Raw genomic sequence first — 19728 nt, 5'->3', positions numbered from 1 at the left:
AAGGTGATAGGTGTTAGGGGAAAAAACCAAGCAGGGTAAGGGGGATGGAGGTGTGTAGTTATAAACAGGGAATTCTGTGTAGGCCTCATCGTGAAGGTGAATTTGAGCAGGCTCACTGGAAGGAAATGGACATGTATTGGAAGAGCATTCCAGGCCAGTGCAAAGGCCCTGAGGTAGCATGTGCCTGGTGTATATAATGCACAGTCTATTCATAGGTCCTGAAACTTACCTTCAGAGGAATGAGATAAGTCAAGTAAAGTGAAAATTACCTATTAGGATAATAGCTCCTGTTTGTACTTCTTATGTTCCAGGCATTGTATTAAGTGCTTTGTATACATTTTCTCATTTAATCCTTACAACAACTCTGTATATTAAGACAGGGGTCCCCAGCCCCTGGGCCGTGGACAGGTACTAGTCCACGGCCTGTTAGGAACCGGGCCACACAGCAGGAGGTGAGCGGCGGGCGAGCGAGCAAAGCTTCATCTGCTGCTCCCCATCGCTCCCATTGCTCGCATTACCGCCTGAACTATTCTCCACCCCCCATCCCTGGAAAAATTGTCTTCCACAAAACCGGTCCCTGGTGCCCAAAAGGTTGGGGACTGCTGTACTACAATGTTTATCTCCATATTACATATGGAAAACCTGAGACACAGAGAAATCTGGTGATTATCCAGTCAATTCAAATCCAAATTAGCCCTATTCCAAAGCTAGTATTCTTGCCACCACCCTACTTTATCTCCCTATAAAAAATTAATCATTTACTGAGTATCTCTAAGTACTAGACACTTTTACATATATAATCTCTAGAGAAGCAAGAATAACTACAATTCTGCAGCCTGTGGAACGAAAACCACATTCACAGAAAGACAGACAAAATGGAAAGGCAAGGACTATGTACCAGATGAAGGAACAAGATAAAACCCCAGAAAAACAATGAAATGAAGTGGAGATAGGCAACTTTCCAGAAAAAGAATTCAGAATAATGATAGTGAAGATGATCCAGGACCTCGGAAAAAGAATGTAGGCAAAGATCCAGAAGATGCAAGAAATGTTTAACAAAGACCTAGGAGAATTAAAGAAAAAACAGAAGAATTAAAGAACAAACAAACAGAGATGAACAATACAATAACTGAAGTGAAAAATACACTAGAAGGAATCAATAGCAGAATAACTGAGGCAGAAAAATGGATAAGTGACCTGGAAGACAGAATGGTGGAATTCACTGTCTGAGAACAGAATAAAGAGAAAAGAATGAAAAGAAATGAAGACAGCCTAGGAGACCTCTGGGATAACATTAAACGCAACAACATTTGCATTATAGGGGTCCCAGAAGGAGAAGAGAGAGAGAAAGGACCCGAGAAAATATTTGAAGAGATTATAGTTGAAAACTTCCCTAACATGTGAAAGGAAATAGCCACCCAAGTCCAGGAAGCGCAGAGAATCCCAGGCAGGATAAACCCAAGGAGAAACATGCCGAGACACGTAGTAATCTCTAACCACACTACAACTTAGGTTTCATTTGGAAAGTCACTGACCAAGTTGAGAGAATACAAAGAAAAGCATGAAACCCATGACAACCCTACAACTCTTAAAAATACCAAGAGTTTGAAATGTCAGTGTGCCCTCTTTTCTTTCATATATTAATTCATCAACTATTTATTAAAAGATAGCTATATCCCGAGCACTATTCTAGGCATCGAGGATTCACAACTCCCTGGCCTCTTGGATCTTACATTCTAGCAGACAGCTCTTTTACCAGCTAATTCGGCAAGTATTATTTTTACAGCACTTCAGAATTTTCAAAATGCTTTTGGAGACATTATCTCAAGTGCCCAAGAAGAAGTAAACAGGTTCTTGAGTGCTGGACTTTCAGACTTAATTCTAGCTCTGCAGAGCCATGGGTGTTAGGCCATGATAAATATCTTTACTACAGTTAATTTCAATGTGCCTAGGGTTTCACTGTCTTAATCCGTTTGTCTTAAACTGTGCACAGAGATGCTGCAGGAGGGTTACAGCAAATTCACAGGGGGTGCCACGCGACATTTAAAAATTTGAAGGAGGACTTCCCTGGTGGTCCAGTGGTTAAGAATCTGCCTGCCAATGCAGGGGACACAGGTTCGATCCCAGGTACAGGAAGATTCCACATGCCATGGAGCAACTAAGCCCACGTACCACAACTACTGAGCCCTCATTCTAGAGTCCGCGAGCCACAACTACTGAGCCCATGCGCCTCAACTACTGAACCCCACGTGCCTAGAGCCCATGCTCCACAACGAGAGAAGCCTCCACATATGAGAAGCCTGTGCACCACAATGAAGAGTAGCCCCTGCTCACCACAACTAGAGAAAGCCCGCATGCAGCAATGAAGACCCAGAGTAGCCAAAAATTAAAAAAAAAAAATTTTGTAATTAAAAAATTTCAAAGGAAACAGAAACTTGACATCTGCCAGATGTTGTGAATCTACTGGCTTGAGATAGTTCACATATTTCAATACTGTGTTACATTCCTTAAGGTGATGTCATAGCTTTGGAAAGCTAGGTTTTTAGAAATTACCATGATGACAAGGAAGTATCTTGTGAAAATCAATGTGGAAAAGGAAATGTCGATGGCAAAACTCAATCTATTCCCAAAGTTTGAGAAGTTAAGCCATGATAGAGTGGCACACATCTGTCAGTGTGATTATTTAAGAATGATATAAAATTTTTTTCTTTCAATGTATGTAATTTTTAAGAAGACTACTGAGTTTCTAGGACATATATATTTAAGTTGTTTGGACTTAAGTTGTTGGTAATAAACAGAACCAACTACTGAGTATTTCTTCAGACCTAGGGGGCACAGTGAATATATTACTGAGGCACTAAGGGCTCATGACCTGAGATCATTTGGGGACATCTGTCTTAACTCCATGATCTTTCTTTCTTTCAAATGTTTAAAAATTAACAGTTGTATCACAAATCCAATTTTTCTAAAAGGTATTCATTTTCTTTTTAGTGTTTATTCTCTTTCCAACTAGCCGTCTTACCAGCCCTCTTACAAGTTTGTATTATATTTTTATGAAAGGTGGGGAAATCATACATAGTGATAAAAGACATATAATAAAAGCATAGGTCCAAGGTGTTCAAACTCCCTGTTGGGGCCACCTCTGGTCCCTACAGCATCATTGTTCAAATTAGGAACGGTTGCCTCCCTCTCAAGATACTTCCATTAATGGGACAATTGTTTAGTAAATTTACAAATCTACAATGTGTACGGTATGACTGGTGCCCCCTTAGGTGTTGCGCAACTTGGTCATGGTAGCCCCTTCCCAAGCATGAATTCTTTCTACTTGTCAGAAGTTAATGTACCCAGCTCATCCACAAACTCATGAGCAAGAAATGTAATTTTATTTTCCTGTAGCTGAACTTGATTTATATTCTGTGTTCCCTTTCTATTGGGGGTGACCCTTCCTTCTCACCCAGGGAGACAATGTCAAGGTGGAATTAGTTGCCAACTGTGCTGCATCCCTGAAGGCATCTTTATTCCCCTCGCTGGGTGGAGTCAGGACACTAAGCGTCTCACGATGTGTGGCACAGTCTGGCACAATGTAGAACCGTCTTGTCCTAAATGTCAATAGCATTCTTCTCCCTTGAGAACCATACTCTCCAAAGCAACTTTTTCCTCCAGTGAAATAAACCTTCAAAGCAAATTTGACTTCGCAGAGAAAAATTTTCAACGCTAAGTCCTCCTTTTTGGTGCCTGCTGCTGAGGTGAGAGCCAGGAGTTTTGTTCACAGCACGCCACGAAGAAGCAGCACACTTTTCCAGTGGTGTTTACGTTTATAGCTCGTTTTCTCTGTGGACACGTTATTTTGCACAAATTGTAATTGAGTCATGTTTTATTTAGAAAAACATTGAGAAAATGTCACCTTTGGGGTATTGGTAACAAGAGATCTGCCTCTGCTGAAAGGTGCTTTAGGCAGCCCATTGGGGGCAGAATCCGAGGCTTTAGTCCCTGGGTTGGGGTCCTAATGTTCAGGTGGCACAAAGGAAGTTTGTAGGAGAGAAGCAGAGGAATGCTCTGTCCTAGTGATGGAAGGCCAGAGAGGACAGAAAAACACTGGAGAGGGAGTGAAGTCTCACTGTAGGGTCAGGGCTGAACCAAGGATGATACTGTTGTTAAATATGGGCAAAATTTTGGCCTTTCCCACATTTCTTAGATGTAAATCTTTGAGACTTGGATATTTTGAAGCACGTGCCATGTCCTTTTTAAAATACAGACTTAGCTAAGGGCTCACTTCCATTTACTAACAGTTTCCACCTAAAAATTGTCTACCAAAAGTTTTACAAATTGTATCCTAATTCTCTCAGTAACCCTGTGAGGGAGGCATCATCTCCATTCTGCAGAACAGAACACAGATTCAGGGAGGTGGAGTGACGTGCCAAGGTCCTCTAGCTGGAGACTGGTAGAAGAGGGATTCTGATCCAGATGGGGCCACTTCAAGGACATTTTCTTCTCATTACAGCTGTAGGTAGTTCTCATAACGAAAAAGAACCTGATGGAGTGAAACGGCATATATGTGAAGCTGCCAGCATTGTCCAAACTTTGGCATAGCTTGTTTGGTTTAAGTACATCAAAAAGTTTTTGAATTTTCTTTAAAAACAAACAGTAGCAAAAATGTTATTTAATGAATAAAATGAAGGCTATTACTCCAAAGACAAGGAAACTGAATGACAATGTCAAGTAGAAATATGTTATACTAATTTTTTTTTAAGTGACAAACATTCCACAGAGACCATAACGGAGCCATGTGTAGTTATGGAAATCCACACCCTAAGACTGATAAGTTTTTTAACTTACTTTTTAATTGAGGTGTAATTTAAAAATGGTAAAATCCACTAATTGTAAATGTACAGCTCAATAAAATTTTACATGTGAATAAACCTATGTAGACACCACCCAGTTGAAGATACAAAGCATTTCAAATACCCCAGAAAATTCTCTCGTGGTCTCTCCCAGATCATCTCTCTCAAAAGTAACTAGTATTCTGAGACTTGCTTCTTTTGCTTAACATTATGTTTGCAAAATTCACTCATATTATTGCATGTAGTAGTAGTTTATTATTTTTCATTGCTGTGTAATATTTTATTATATGAATTTACCACAAGTAATTTACCCATCTACTGTTGATAGATTTTTGGATTGTTCCTTTTCTTTTCTTTTTTTTTTTTTTTGGCATTTGACTAGAGCTGCTATGACCATTCTTGTACATGACTTATTTTTTTTTTTTTTTTTGGCTGTGCCGTACAGCTTACAGGATCTTAGTTCCCTGACCAGGGATTGAACCCGGGCCTGGCAGTGAAAGTGCCGAATCCTAACCACTGGACTGCCAGGGAATTCCCATGACTTAATTTTTAAAATCAGTTTAACATTCAGCTGTTTTTGAATCTTTATTTTCATTGAAATTCAGAAAGCTTTCTACAGACAATAATTTCATAAGGAGAATTTTTCTATTGAGTCAACTCTTTGATGTTTGCAACTGTCTATATTTCTTTTGTGTCTAAAATAGAAGGGACACTTTGTTGCGTCTTTAAAAAATTGAAAAATTTTAGAATCACGAAGCCTAAAACAAGTTGAATAGTAGGTAGCATTCTTTAAGAAACACCGTTGAGGTCATCTGTTCTCAGGAACTGTTTAATGTGACTGTCTAAAGCATTATTTTAAAAGTTATTTTTAAACCTTTGATAAGATTTGGAGAGAATTCAAGCTGTGGGTGGATGTCCCACTGTGAAGGCAATCGTATGAGAAGGCTGTCCAGGGCTTGAGGGAATTATTTTGGAAAACTTTAAGAACTTGAATGCCTTCATCATTGTCATATGCTTAGATGCTTTTACTATTTTAAGTGTTAGAAAAAATTTGCTTCCATCTTAGAAGAGTTGTTTTTAATTTCAAGGCCATGCAAGTTCTAATGCTATCTGGGGTATATACTTGGGCATAACAAGATAAAGGGGTGACAGGGAGTTAATCATAAGTAGCTCCAAGCTATACCTGGTTTCTTCCTAATTCATTTATCACCCTCAGACCTGGAATCTCCCTTGGGATACAGCCTCCAGCAGGGCTCATACAATGGAATGGCACTGGAGCCTGTTGGGAGAAACTGAGGTGGGCCAGGCCTGGGGTTGCTGGTGGGCAGGAGAATGCTGTGGTCTGCTGCATGTTCTTAATGATAAAAGCTAAAGCCTACTATGTGCTAGGCACTTTAATTCACAACAGTTCCATTACTCTTTTATAGAAGTAAGTAAACAGGCTTATAGAAGTAAGTAAACTCTTTTACAGAAGTAAGTAAACAGGTTTTAGAGAGTTAATATGTGTAAGAGCATATTGCTAGGAAGTAGTAGAGTTGGGACTGGAAGCCAGGTTGTCTGGCTGTAGAATCTGGGCTCTTGATCGATGCACTGGTATAACCCCTGCTGCCTTGCTGTCTAGCACACAGGAAACTAGCTGTCTCCTTTATCTCCAGGGCTTTACCTGGAGCCATAGTCAAAAACACAAATATCAATAAGGGCCAGGTAAGTAATGAAGGTGAGAGAAGTGGAATAGGTAAGATGATAAGGAGAATAAGAACAAACATTTATTGTTTCCACTGTGTGCCAGGAACCACTCTAAGTGTTTTACATGTTTTAACTCTCTTAATCCCAGAAACAATCTAATGAGATAGACACTATTATTACACCCATTTTACATGAGAGGAAGCTAATGGTCAGAGAAGAGCAATCATGTGTTCAAGGTCACATATCCAGGAGTGGAACCCTGGGAGTCTGGCTGGGAACCCACACTCTTATCCCTGTGCTGTATGGCCATGGCCGCCTGGAAGGGTGTGGCAGTGGGCACTGGAGGGGGCTTGTCTCCAGCAAAGCGGGGAACTGCTACTCAGCTCCAGATCACTGCCCTGCAGAAATTCATGCCCACTGGTAGTATGGAACTTCATATGAAATCTTCCAATTTTTTAAAGTTAGCAATTAATTAAGAACAAGATACCCTAGCAGGCCAAACAAAACAAGGCTGTGGGCTGAATCTGGCCCACAGGCTTCGAGTCTGTGATCTAGTTACTGCGAGCTTGAGTTGTCAGGGCAGGAAAGGATACTTGAGCCCAGTAGCATCCACGTACTGCCTTCTGAGCATAGCTCAAAGCTGCACTGACGGCAAGGCCTGTGTTGTGAGAGCTGAGAAGGGCCCCGACTCCCAGCTGAAGGCCTTCATGAGTGGACGCCAGTTGCCACATCACTGGCTGTCCATAGCTTAAAATACTGGCACCATGAAGCAGTAGTTTCATTTCTGCAGGATATTTAGATTACAAACTAATGTTTTTCATCTGGTGTGCAAACATTTAGCACAAGTTTATCAGTTTGGGGTATTATATCACCTTTTTAATTCTGTTGTCTTAAAGTAGACCTGAGATCATCGCTCTAAAATGCTTGCATCCCAGTTTTGTAAGTTGAAGTACTTGTGGTTTTTGACTCTAGCTCTAGGTTAGGCCCTCCCTCAATTGGAGGTAAATGAAACAGCTAGTCTCCTCTGTGCCAGAGAGTGGGTCGGCGGTCCCTGTATAGCTTTAGGAAAAATCAGACTTTCATAGTATATGCAATAAAGTATCTAAAGCCCATTTATCCATATAAAAGCAATCTGTTAAACTAAATGTGATTGGATGCTTCCAAGAGCTTTTTCCCCCTCTTAATATTTGTTACTTGTTTACTTGCTACTTGTTTTGTCACTAGCCAGCATGTATAGGAGAGCTATGCATTTTAAACAAAAAGCTTACTAGGCAACATTTTTGGAATTTTATTTCTTTTACTTAATTTTTCTCCCTTCGAATTCTTATTTTCATACTGGGCATGTACTCCGGGTTCTTAGAAAGAAAAATGTTTAAGTGTTGTATTAGTTTCTTGGAGCTGTCATAACAGAGTATCTGGGTGGCTTAAACGACAGCAATTTACTCGCTCACAGTTCTGGAGGTTAGAAGTCAAGCTGTCGGCAGGGCCATGCTGGCTCTGAAGTCTCTGGGGAAGAATTCTTTCCTTGCCTCACTCCTTGGCTTGTCCCCATATCTCTCCAGTCTCTGCTCCCGTCATCAAGTGGCCTGCTCCCCTGTGTGTTTCTGAATCCAAATTTCCCTCTCCTTATAAGGATGCCAGTCATTGTATTTAGGGCCCACCCTAATCCAGTATGACCTCATCTTAACTTGATTACATCTGCAAGGACCCTATTTCCAAATAAGGTCATATTCACAGGTTGCAGGTGGACATGAATTTTGGGGGGATGCTATTCAACCCAGTGCATGCATCCATTAGTAACTTGTACAGAAATAATCAGAATAGGCAGGGAACAAATTTCTCAGAATTAACCATTATATAAAACTTGGAATATAAGCCAACAATCAGCTGGCAAGCTTGAAAGTTATATAATTTTACAGAATTTTACAGCATGCATTTAGGATATTAACCTCATTCCTTCTAAATTCTTCCTGCCTTTTCTACTCTCATTCTCTCCTTGGCCCTATTTTCTTCACTGACTTGTTAGGATTTCTCTTTTATCTGCTCATAGTCTTTGAATTATTATAAAATACCTGATGCTTCTCTGGAACAAAGAATGGAAGGAATAAATAAATAAATAAAATAATAAAATAACCACCATTAACTTAATGGTAGTGTTGAGATATTGGCCTCCATTTGAGAACAAACTCATTATGAGAAGCTTTCTAACATGATAAAATGCCAGTGTAGATCTCAGAGTGATGTCTCTAATTGCCTAGAACTTTTTACATTAGGTATCTGCATGAGTTATAACTCTCTTGTGAAGATAAAAAGGCTGCTGCAAGAAATAGCCCCGGTGCTGTAAGTGCTGTCAGACAGGAGGGCATCTCAAATGAGATTAATGATGTCTGCCTTAATATAAGAAGATTTAGCATAACCAAGATTATGGATTCTGCAGAAACCTGCCAGCACTCATTTATCTGGAATAAATACTATTTTTAATTAAAGTCCTAAGGTAGGTTATTCCTGAACTAATGAGATCTATAGCGATTACCTTTGGGAATTAATTTTCTTTCTTAATCCTCAGTCATTTTGATGATTATGGGTTATTCAGTCTTACTCATGGCAGTCAACTTGTAGGACAAGCCAATTTCTAGCTAAAGGCACTAAATAACCCAGTATTTGTTTTTACATAGTACTCTCATCTTCTAATTATATTTATCATTTAACCCAAATACTCTTATATCATTTAACCCAAATACTGTCCAACTGAGCTGTATACAGCAAGTCGGCTTTATAAAATAAGATCACTCACAAGAGCATAAAGCTTCAACCTAAGTGAAATGGTAGGGAATATAAAATCAGAAAATTACAACACTGCTATTTTTAACTATTTGTTTAATTGATTCTGGTTCTTTGCTAGGCACTGTACTTTTTGAGTGTTGTACACACATCAACTCTAACCCACATACAAACTCTGCAAGATAGGAATTACTATTCCTGTTTACTAGATCATGGAACAGAGGCTTAGGTGGTTTAGGCTTAGGTTTAACTCTATAGCTCATTTCATACCACCATGCCATGCAGTCTCTGCTAACAGTGGCAATCACCCAGCTTTCAGCAGACCTCCATATAAACATCAGTGTTTATCAGTATGTGGTTCAACCAGGTTTTCAGTGACTCAATAGGGTTGGTTACTCCTGTGGTGTAACAAACCACCTCAAAACTTTGTGATATGGAGGTGCCATTTTCTTACATTCACAGATGCTGTGGGTAAGGAATTTAGGCTGGGAAATGAAGATGGCTTATCTGAAGGGCCTCAGCTAGGGGGACTGTGGCTGCAGGAGTCTGCACTCACATGCTGGTTGTTGGCTGGAACCTCAGCTGGAACTGTCAACCAGGACACCAACATGCGGACTCTCCATATTGCCTGGGTTTTCTCACAACATGGCAGCCCTTGAGTAATTGGCATCTTGTATGACAGCTCAGGGTTCTGGGGTGAATATCCCAAGAGAATTAGGCATAAGCCTTTCCTGAACTAGTCTTGGAAGTTATGCTGTGTCACTTCTGGTGTGTTCTGTTGGTTAAAAGCAAGTCACTGAGATTGACCCAGATTCAAGGAAGGGGATATAGACCCCTCCCCGCCCCCTCAATGGGAGAAGTGTCAAAGAATTTGCAGACATGTTTTAAAGCCATCACAGTGGGTAATAAATACTTTACTACATATTGTTACCTGTGGCTTACATGTTAGAGTTGAGATTCTCATCTATCTCCCTGCCCCTTCTGGACGGCTCACCTGGTTGCCAGAAATATAAACAAGGGCACGCTCCAAGCAAATGCACCTCTATTACTAGTTGGGACTTCTGCCCCTAATTTCTAGCTGATCTACGACTTTGATACATTGGCTGGGGAAGAGTTGAAGCACTGGGAGCCTCCTTTTCAACCTTTCTTCCTAAGACAGAGAGAATTAGACTATGCCCCTCGTTTACCTTAGATGGTTTTGCTTGGCTTTTTGGGAGTGAGAGCAGGCTGAAAAAATTCATATTTATTGCTTCACTCATGAGATCACACACCTGGTTAATTCAATTTTTTAGTAAGTTAAAATATTTGTTGACAGGAAGATCCTGCTGGTGGAGACAGAAATCATTGATCAAAGGTTGGCTGGTAAATGTAGAATGAGAATTGAATTGAGCATTTTCCATGTGCTTACAATATAAGATGAATGAAAGGTTCTTTTTTTCCCTTAAAGGAGAAAAAGTTGAAGAGACATGGAAACTACTTAAATGGAAAGGGAGGTGATTAGGCACATGAGTTAAACTGATGATTTGGTGCCTCCTTTCCCCTGGGCCCTCACCTCAAGACATCATACCATTTTGACACGGAGTCAAGCTGAAACATTCATGCCAGACCTCTCTAAATGGGATACATTCAGGCTCTGAGAACTACTCTTAACCGATGAGTACTGACCTGGAATAGAGAATTGAGGAGCAATGGTGATTAGGAATTCTCAGGGTCGAAATGCCACTCACTCACTTCATGTTTGAAATGTTTGTACATAAAGCTACTGCTGTCACAGCTTACTGTAACTTCATGAAAAGGATGCTTGTCAAGAGGCCTTTGGAGAGCTGGAAACGGGAGTATGCCACCCAGCAGCATCTGATGGAACTATTTTTTGAATTAGCAAAAATTTGAATGGGCAGATGTGCTGTGTAGCCAGGTTTCTTTAGGATCTTCTATATTTTTAAAGGAAATAGTAAGATTCATAATTATCAGGCTATTTTCTGTTCTGACAAGCTGAAATACATTTCCTAATCTCTCTTGCAACAGGAGAGTAGTCAGGTGACTAAGTTCTAAGGGATGACATACAAACTTCCAAGTTTCCTTTAATTTTAACTTCTGAGTATTCTTAAGAGAAAAAGAGTAAGTACACCCTTCACGCTGCCCGGAATGTGGGCAGTGGGATGTGAGTACGATGGCTAGAGCCGGACTGAATCACATGGTGGAAGCCATCTACCTAACGAGGATGTTAGAGCAAGAGCCAGGGTTCCTCACATGTGAAGCCACCCTACCTGCCTTTAAATGTCTTTCATTTGAGAGAGAAATAAACGTTTTTCTTACTTAAGCCACTGTTTGTTGTTACTGTTGTCATTGTTTACGAAGCCAAAACTAATTGCTATACTTAATTTATCCTAATTGATACACTGCCCTTGCAGATAATTTTATCTGCTTTGGTCCCAGCAGGAAACAAATGACGTACTCAAAAGAGTTTAACGAAGGCCAATATATACAGAGATGTGAGCAGGGTTAAGGAAGCCAATCAGGGACTAACAGTTACTGGAAACTACCCCAGCCTCCAGGTCAGAAGGCAGGAGGAGGGAGCTGTTACTATAACATGGTGGGAACTGTATCCTTGAGAGAGGGGCTAGCCACACTTAGGAAAGCAACCACAACTGAAACAGCAGGGGTACAGAGACCCAATTCTCTCTCCTCCTTCCTGTGATTTCCTGCTGGTGCCTACTATTGGCTGAACCCAACCAGAAGCCAGAGGGCAAGGGAAACTGGGTGATATAATCTGTAAAGGTCAGCCTCCTGGGACACTGCAGAGAACAAAAGACTGAAGAATGATTCTGATGGATGATGGCGAGAACTAGCTATATATAAAGTCCTCTCATTATAAAATGACTTTTTAGTTATTGAGTGATTTGAAGATAATCTTAATTTGCATGAAATCATCCAATTTGAAAGTTAACTTATTGTTGCTGTTATTTACTAGTTAAAATGTGCAAGGTACATACCCTATGTCCTAGCGATTCCACTTTTAGGGATCTACGCAGCCATTAAAAACAATGAGGCACATAGATGTACTGCTCAGGAAAGTTATCTACGGAATATGATCCGGGAAAAAAAATTAACTGTAGACAAATCTGTTTTCATGGTCTGAAAAGAGAGCCCATGTGTCAATATCTCAACAGAGCTGAGCACAGGGAAAGGCTGGGAGGACTGTTAATAATGGTCACCAGAGGGGACAGACAATGCAGCAGCTGACTAAGAGGGACAGATAATGTTTACATTCAAAAACTGGTTTCATATGGATGACCTTCCTTTTTGTGTTTTGTTAGTATTTTTCAATGAGAAAAAAAAAAACCCAAATCACAAAATGTGAAAGATATCACTTAAGAAAAAGCTTAATTCTTGATATAACTCTCATTTTGTGTACACTTTTTCTAGCAAATGAGCAAATTTAATAAATTATATGTGACCATTTGCTAGCTGGCATAAATAATATAATTTATAGAAAAAATATATAAATGAATATTGAGAAAGTTTTGAAGTACTTATCAGAAAGAGAATTAGTTTAGTAAAATGGTGGCCATTGATATTTAACTTACAAATTTCACATTTGAACTAGAATCCAATATTCAAATCCCCCACTGACATTTAAACATTATATTATTTTTTAAACTCCCAAAGCGAAAATACATTTCAAATCTGTGCTGTCTTTGTTAGTGAAAAGACAGAGATTTTTGTCATCGATTGTGGTAAATTCTAAAATAGGTTTTTCAAAAAATAACTCTTTGATGAGTTTGTAACCCTTTCAAAGCTCTCTAAGGTCTGTGTAAATGCCTTTCAAAGGGATTTAGAAATTAATTAAACAGTGCCTTTTGGGAATTATATTGCATTTAGTATAGCAAGATAAACATATTTAGAAATTGGAACTTCAAATTAAGAATCCCAAACAGAAACTGAGTCTCTGATATTTTCTAGACTGTGTCGAATACTAACCTATTTACCAGTCACTTGTCACTTTCTCTTATTAATTGTAAAAAAAGTGAGTTAAAAGTCTCTGAGTGGGCTTCCCTGGTGGCGCAGTGGTAGAAAGTCTGCCCGCCGATGCAGGGGACACGGGTTCGTGCCCCGGTCCAGGAGGATCCCACATGGCCGCGGAGCGGCTGGGCCCATGAGCCATGGCCGCTGAGCCTGCACGTCCGGAGCCTGTGCTCCGCAACGGGAGAGGCCACAACAGTGAGAGGCCCGCATACTGCAAGAAAAAAAAAAGTCTCTGAGCACCTTTGCTGAAAACGGCCCACGTGACCTTGGAAACACAAGTGTGCTTGTAGGGGAACAAACGTTAATGTGAAAATGGTTTACTTCCTGAAAGTTTAAGTGTTTTAGATGGAAAGCTATCACATAACACAGGGACTGGGCTGCTAATTATGCTCTATGGTAGGTATAAAATTTTTTTTGAAATGGACTATTTCAAACATAGAGAAAGTATATTTCTGGGAGATTATAATTTTGGATGACTCCTCATTTTCATTGCATGTAGTAACACTGCGGTTGATTCAAATACAAAGCGTTCTGAAAAAAGTATTTTTTTCAAACTATTAATAAATGAGTTATCTTATGAGTTATCTTCTCCAGGTCATTTAGATTTACTATGGCAGAAAGAGGGAGGAGAAAAGCTACAATGGGGCTATATAAATAATCCAGTTACAGAATTTGTTTAAAAAGTCTACCCAGTCTTTAATATAGGCATTCAAACCATTGTGCTGTTATGTCGTAAACATTTATTTATTTCGCAATTATTTGTTTTCAATTCCATTTTAAGCTTATGATATTTTCATGGAACACAAAAAGGTAGATAAACTGTAGTTACGGATTTTATTCAAGACATGGGATTTTAGCAGTTCATTTTTTAAAAGATTATGAAGGGAGCCCGCACTATACTAGGTTTTTTACACTGGGATTTAAGCCTGAGTACCATGTTACAAGATGTGAAGAAGAGAGGGTCAGTTCAGTTCATCATTCTCTCCTAGCACTGCAGCAGGATCATTTTGCCATTCCTTCTCAAGACCTAAAAATAAAATGGTACATTGTTGAGTTTAAAGTGTTGTCTTACTATATTGGTAGACTTTACTTCTTTAAAACTGACCTATCATTTGCAAGGAGAGCAGTGACAGGAGCCAGTGGGTGGACCTTGAATGACCACATCTACATCATTTAAAATATTATTTATATAATATAAAAATTGGCCCAGAAAGAAAGTCTGGGCAAGTGAACATTAGTAAGATCCTTGCTTAAACTCTAGCCCCACTGTTGTTAGTCACTAATGTTATAGAGAAGGCCGGGTGTACTCTGTATTCCCCAGGAATTCCAAAGGCCTTTGTCAGCTCAGAGACATGTGGAGATACAAATCACAGAAACCAAACTAATCTGGTCACAAAACTCATCTATTTTTTTATTTAGTATTTTTAAATAGATTTTTAAATTGTGGTAAAATATACACAGTTACCACCTCAACCATTTTTAGCTGTACAGTTCAGTGGTATTAAACATAGTCATGCCATTGTACAACCATCACCACCATCCATCCCCAAAACTCTTTTCATCTTATAAAACTGAAACTCTATCCCCATTAAACAATAAACCCATTTCCCCTCACCCCAGGCCCTGGCAACTACCTTTATACTTTCCGCCTTTATGATTTTAATTACTCTAAGTACCTCTTCTATGTAAATCATATAGCGTTTGTCTTTTTGTGACTGGATTATTTCACTTTGCATAATGTCCTCAAGGTTCATACATGTTCCTTCCTCTTTAAGGCGGAGTAATATTCCATTGTGTGTGTGTGTGTATATATATATATATATATATATATATATATATATATATATATATATATATATATACACTTCATTTTACTTCATCCATCCATGGACACTCGAGCTGTTTCCCTGTTTTGGCTATTATGAATAATGCTGCTATGAACATGGGTGTACAAATACCTCTTTAAGACCATGCTTTCAATTCTTTTGGGTATATACCTAGACACCTATTTGTTTTTGCACTGGCTCCAAATAGCTTGAGTATTTTAAATAGCCATACTGCTAAACAGACTGTCCATTTAAGATAGGCAAATTCATTTTTCCTTCATTGACAAATATTTATTGAGAGACTTCTTGTGTCAGGCATGGGCTAGATTCTGGGGATACAATAATAGCAAAAATAACTTGGAAATACATGATGACAGAGCATTTTCTTTGATTTGGGGAAAAAACCCACCAAATAGAATACACTGATCAACATCCATCTCTATGAGAAAAGGTGAAGATGATTAGAGAATTCACAAAGAGTTCTTTCTTACCTCCATTTTTATCCTTGTTCTTCTGTAAAGACTCAGATATTTTCTTATCAAGATGACTCGCTTTTCCATTATTCCATAAAGGAGTTCCAAAGAGTAATAAGTAGGGCTTACATTTAAAGGATGGCATTTAAACATTTTCTGAATAATTCCAGCACTGTATTCATTGAGTAATGGCCAGGAGCTTGTTCAAGGCCTCTTCCGTCATACTCATGAGGAATTTTGGGGTAGGAAAAGGGGGGGAAGGAAGGAGTAACATGGGTGTAAGAATTCCAGATAAATTCATCCATAGTTTAGTGACCAAAAATGTCCCATGTCTTGTTTCATTTCTAGCTTTTGTTACTATCTTAGTTACTCACTTGATACCAAGATTTTCACTTGATACCCAAATCAAAGGAAAATTTGGAGACAGACCTAACCACAGGGAAATGAACTGTATCTTTTCATTCCAAAACAATGCTTTCTGAAGTAGCATACAATGGAAAAACAAAGAGGATTAGGGAACACACAGTTGTCCCCACTGCTGTGCAAGGCCTTACTGGCAGATGCAATTCTTTCTTAGAAGTACTGAAAGTCTCCTTCAGCTACCATTACATATCTCACTCAAGTCATCTTGGCTGTCAAGTGGTGGTGATACAAGACTGATGACAGTGGCCAAATCAGCTTATTCAGCTGATTCTCCACCAAAAGGAAGATATGATCAGAGAAAGCCAGAGGGCGACCAGGAACCTAAAATTTTGCTTGGATTTTAATAGGATCGAGAGGGCAGGGCCACTTGGGTCTTTCACAAGAGGGACTCTTCCTTGGGTTGGAAGTGCAACAGTTCCCAGCCCCATACAGCAGCTACCAGGAAGGTGGAAGTGGATAGTGTGAGTTCCTGTGGCTCCAAAGGCTTCCTTAATTTTCTAACTTGCAGTAATCTCTCTCCTTTTTGCAACCATGTCCTCTCCTCTGCCACTAAGTATTATATCTCTTATGTCACATACATGTCTGGGCTTCATAACTAAGCCTCTTGAGGGCAGGATCCCCACTGGATTCACCCATGTATACCCAACTGCCCTTACTCTGCCTAGCACAAACTAGGTAGTCAAAAAAACGTTAATGAGTAAGTGGGTAAATCTGATGGAAGAAGACCTGAGATCCCTCCAGTAAGCAGATAGTAGGTCACTAACTGCAGAGCAATCAGGGTTTCTTGTGGTCTTGGCAGGGAGGGACATCAGAGAAATCTGGGGACAAAGCTGGGGTCTATTGGCCATGGCAGTTCAAGCACATACATAAGGAGTACACTGAAGGTGGAATGTAGCTTTTCAAATAATTACCCATGCAACTATTTGTTCCATATTTCCGTTAAGATGGGCTACCATGCCAAAATGTTCCCTTGGCATAAACAGTACACTTTTGGGCTTCCCTGGTGGCGCAGTGGTTGAGAGTCCGCCTGCCGATGCAGGGGACACGGGTTCGTGCCCTAGTCCGGGAAGATCCCACATGCCGCGGAGCGGCTGGGCCCGTGAGCCATGGCTGCTGAGCCTGCGCGTCCGGAGCCTGTGCTTCGCAACGGGAGAGACCACAACAATGAGAGGCCCACATACCGCAAAAAAAAAAAAACAAAAAAAAAAACAGTACACTTTTTCTACCACAGGCTTTCTTTTGTGTTATTTTACTGAAAAGTCAAAATAGGCAGATGATAGGCTATTAGTATCCTCATTTCACCTGCTGGGATGCTGAAGTGAAGTAGGTGAAAGACTCAGAGTGTTCTGTTCTCTTATTCTTAGGTATCTGCCTCCTCGTAATTAGGGAGTGCCAGAAAAAAAAAGTTCTTATTCCATTTTCCCTGAGAATGCACTTGTTCAGAAATGAAAACTTGTATTATTAGTACTCATCATTTTGTGTGAAGTCAATGTTTCAAAAAACACTCTGAGGTCTCATGTAAGTCCAAACTATTGCCACTAATCAACTGACATGAAAGGGACTGTTCTGTTTTATAGAGTCATTATGTTAGGATATTAAAGAAGGCCCGCATGGATCGCCTACCTTGAGTTTGGTGATATGTTTGATAGTGGTCTATGAAGTCTTTCTCATTAAATTTGATTTGGCTTATGTGGTAATAGTAGTCTTCAACAGGATGCAGGTAAACAAAGTTAATTAATATATTGAAATGAATCACATTGGAAATCAGGAAGAAGGGGAATAGTCATTGAGTTTAGCAGGGACTAAAGTTTAGTTAATTAAAAAAATAACTTGATTCTCTATCTCTAAGAAAAATTTAGCTTTAAAATATAAATCTATTGCAGTTCAAGCATCTGTATTTGGGCTACTTGCCAAAGAGGAACTCTGGTGTGAAATATAATTAAAGTGGATCATAATATTTTCACTATGTTATAAATGAGGAACATCAAGCATACTGAGAAAAAATGCCTAGTCTAGCTTCTCTGGAGAATCACTAGTGGCCCAAATGACAAGCCATATTCTTGCCTAGACCACTAAAATATAATTCCCCAAAGAGTGATAGTCCTTTTACTATTTATAAGTTATGTAATAAATGAAATATACAATTATTCAGTACCAGTAATCCCTTTTAAAAATCACTAAAAACTTGTGTATGTTAAAAACCACACACACCTGAGTTCATACTGGGTACTTCCACTTATAGCTAAGGAAAAAAACCCCACTAGCATATATTTAGAATATGAAAACATGTTTGTATAAAAACAAGTATTTGGTCATCAGTCTATTTTCCATCCCTTTTGCAACTGATTTTACGTTCTTTATATTTTTAATTTTTAACAGGGATTACAACTTTAGTAGTTTCAGAAATATAAAAAGATGGCATCAAAATGTCCTATATATTGGTAATCTTAGCCCAAGAACTTTTCATGCTTATCTTGTGTTCTGGGCTACAGTCTTCATAGATACAAATTCGAGCAGAACAAAATAGAAAAGGGAAATAATTCATGTCAGCTGTTGAAGGCAGTTTGTAAGGCAGGCCTAAAAGTCCTTATCTCTGGCGTGTTCAGTATGGAATGCATAGTTGATTTTCATTCAGCTACCAGAGAAAGGTATTCTACGATGACAGATAGCCTTATCAAAACTACAATTAGCGGGCTTCCTCTGCAGGGTATAGCAGTTGGTTAAGTAACATTGAAGTGAGAACTCTTACCAGTTTTCTCAGAAACAATTCCCCATCATCAGTATTTGGCCAACTGCTTAGGTCTAGCATGAACATATAATTTTTAAAAGAATGAGCTGGGACCTGCTAACATGTTTCAAAGGAGCACCTAGTAAAAGCTGATCTCTAAGCAAATAAATCATCAGTTTATTTAATTTTCAAGTAGTTTTTTTTACTAAATGTATTATTCCTTTAAGAGTAACATGGTTCATGCTGCTTAGGTTGTTTACAGTGCTTTTTGTTGTGCCTAAAATTTTTCAATAAGGTGAAATAAAAGATTCAAATATGGTTTTATAATACATGGAAGATAAAATCTCATATTTATAGCATATAGTTTGACTCTTTTATATGCATGACTAATCAAAATTGTGTCTTTAAATGGCAACTTGATATTTTTCAAATTGTACTCGGAAACACTACTGTGTACCATTTGCCTTAATACCAATATTTTCAGGATTAGCTTTATTAACAGTATGACATTTTCATGCATCCTTAAACTTTACACTAGTTTTAATATTCACAATGTTTGATTAAATTCAAATCAACAAATATTCACGCCTACATGAGAAAAGAATGAAATGAGGTTACCTTTTTATATAATCAGCTAAATTATTTTTAAGAGTTAATATTGGGATTTAAAAACCTAAATTTCCAATGTTACTGTTAATTCAACCAGACGGACATAACTTTAGGCCACAGGACTGCCCATTAGCCTTTCCTGTCGGAGAGCAATTAATCTCTTGAACCACTTTTCTTCAGCATCAGCTTTCTCAATAAATAACTGAAATAAAAAAAGAAAAAAGAAGAAAAAATGTTATTGTCTGCCAATAACTTGGATTTGACCTTATAAATCACTTTTTTTTTTTTTTTTTCAGTACGCAGTCTTCTCACTGTTGTGGCTTCTCCCATTGTGG

General features: G+C 38.9%; 1 protein-coding gene across 3 annotated transcripts in view; it reads right to left on the bottom strand.

Annotated features, from left to right (window-relative positions):
• Nucleotides 1–19253: 19253 nt before the first annotated feature.
• Nucleotides 19254–19728, bottom strand: part of RSRC1 (arginine and serine rich coiled-coil 1) — a 449373-nt gene continuing 448898 nt past the window's right edge. For all 3 annotated transcript variants that reach the window (XM_060099069.1, XM_060099068.1, XM_060099067.1), the window contains one exon: nucleotides 19254–19595. In XM_060099069.1, coding sequence (XP_059955052.1) covers nucleotides 19503–19595 — 93 coding nt within the window. In that variant the 3' untranslated portion in view covers nucleotides 19254–19502. The remainder of the gene's footprint in view (nucleotides 19596–19728) is intronic.

The sequence above is a fragment of the Mesoplodon densirostris genome, chromosome 5 (assembly GCF_025265405.1).
Source record: "Mesoplodon densirostris isolate mMesDen1 chromosome 5, mMesDen1 primary haplotype, whole genome shotgun sequence".
Lineage (NCBI taxonomy): Eukaryota > Metazoa > Chordata > Mammalia > Artiodactyla > Ziphiidae > Mesoplodon > Mesoplodon densirostris.
The sequence above is the reverse complement of the archived record's forward strand: the minus strand, read 5'-3'. Positions and strand labels throughout refer to the sequence as shown.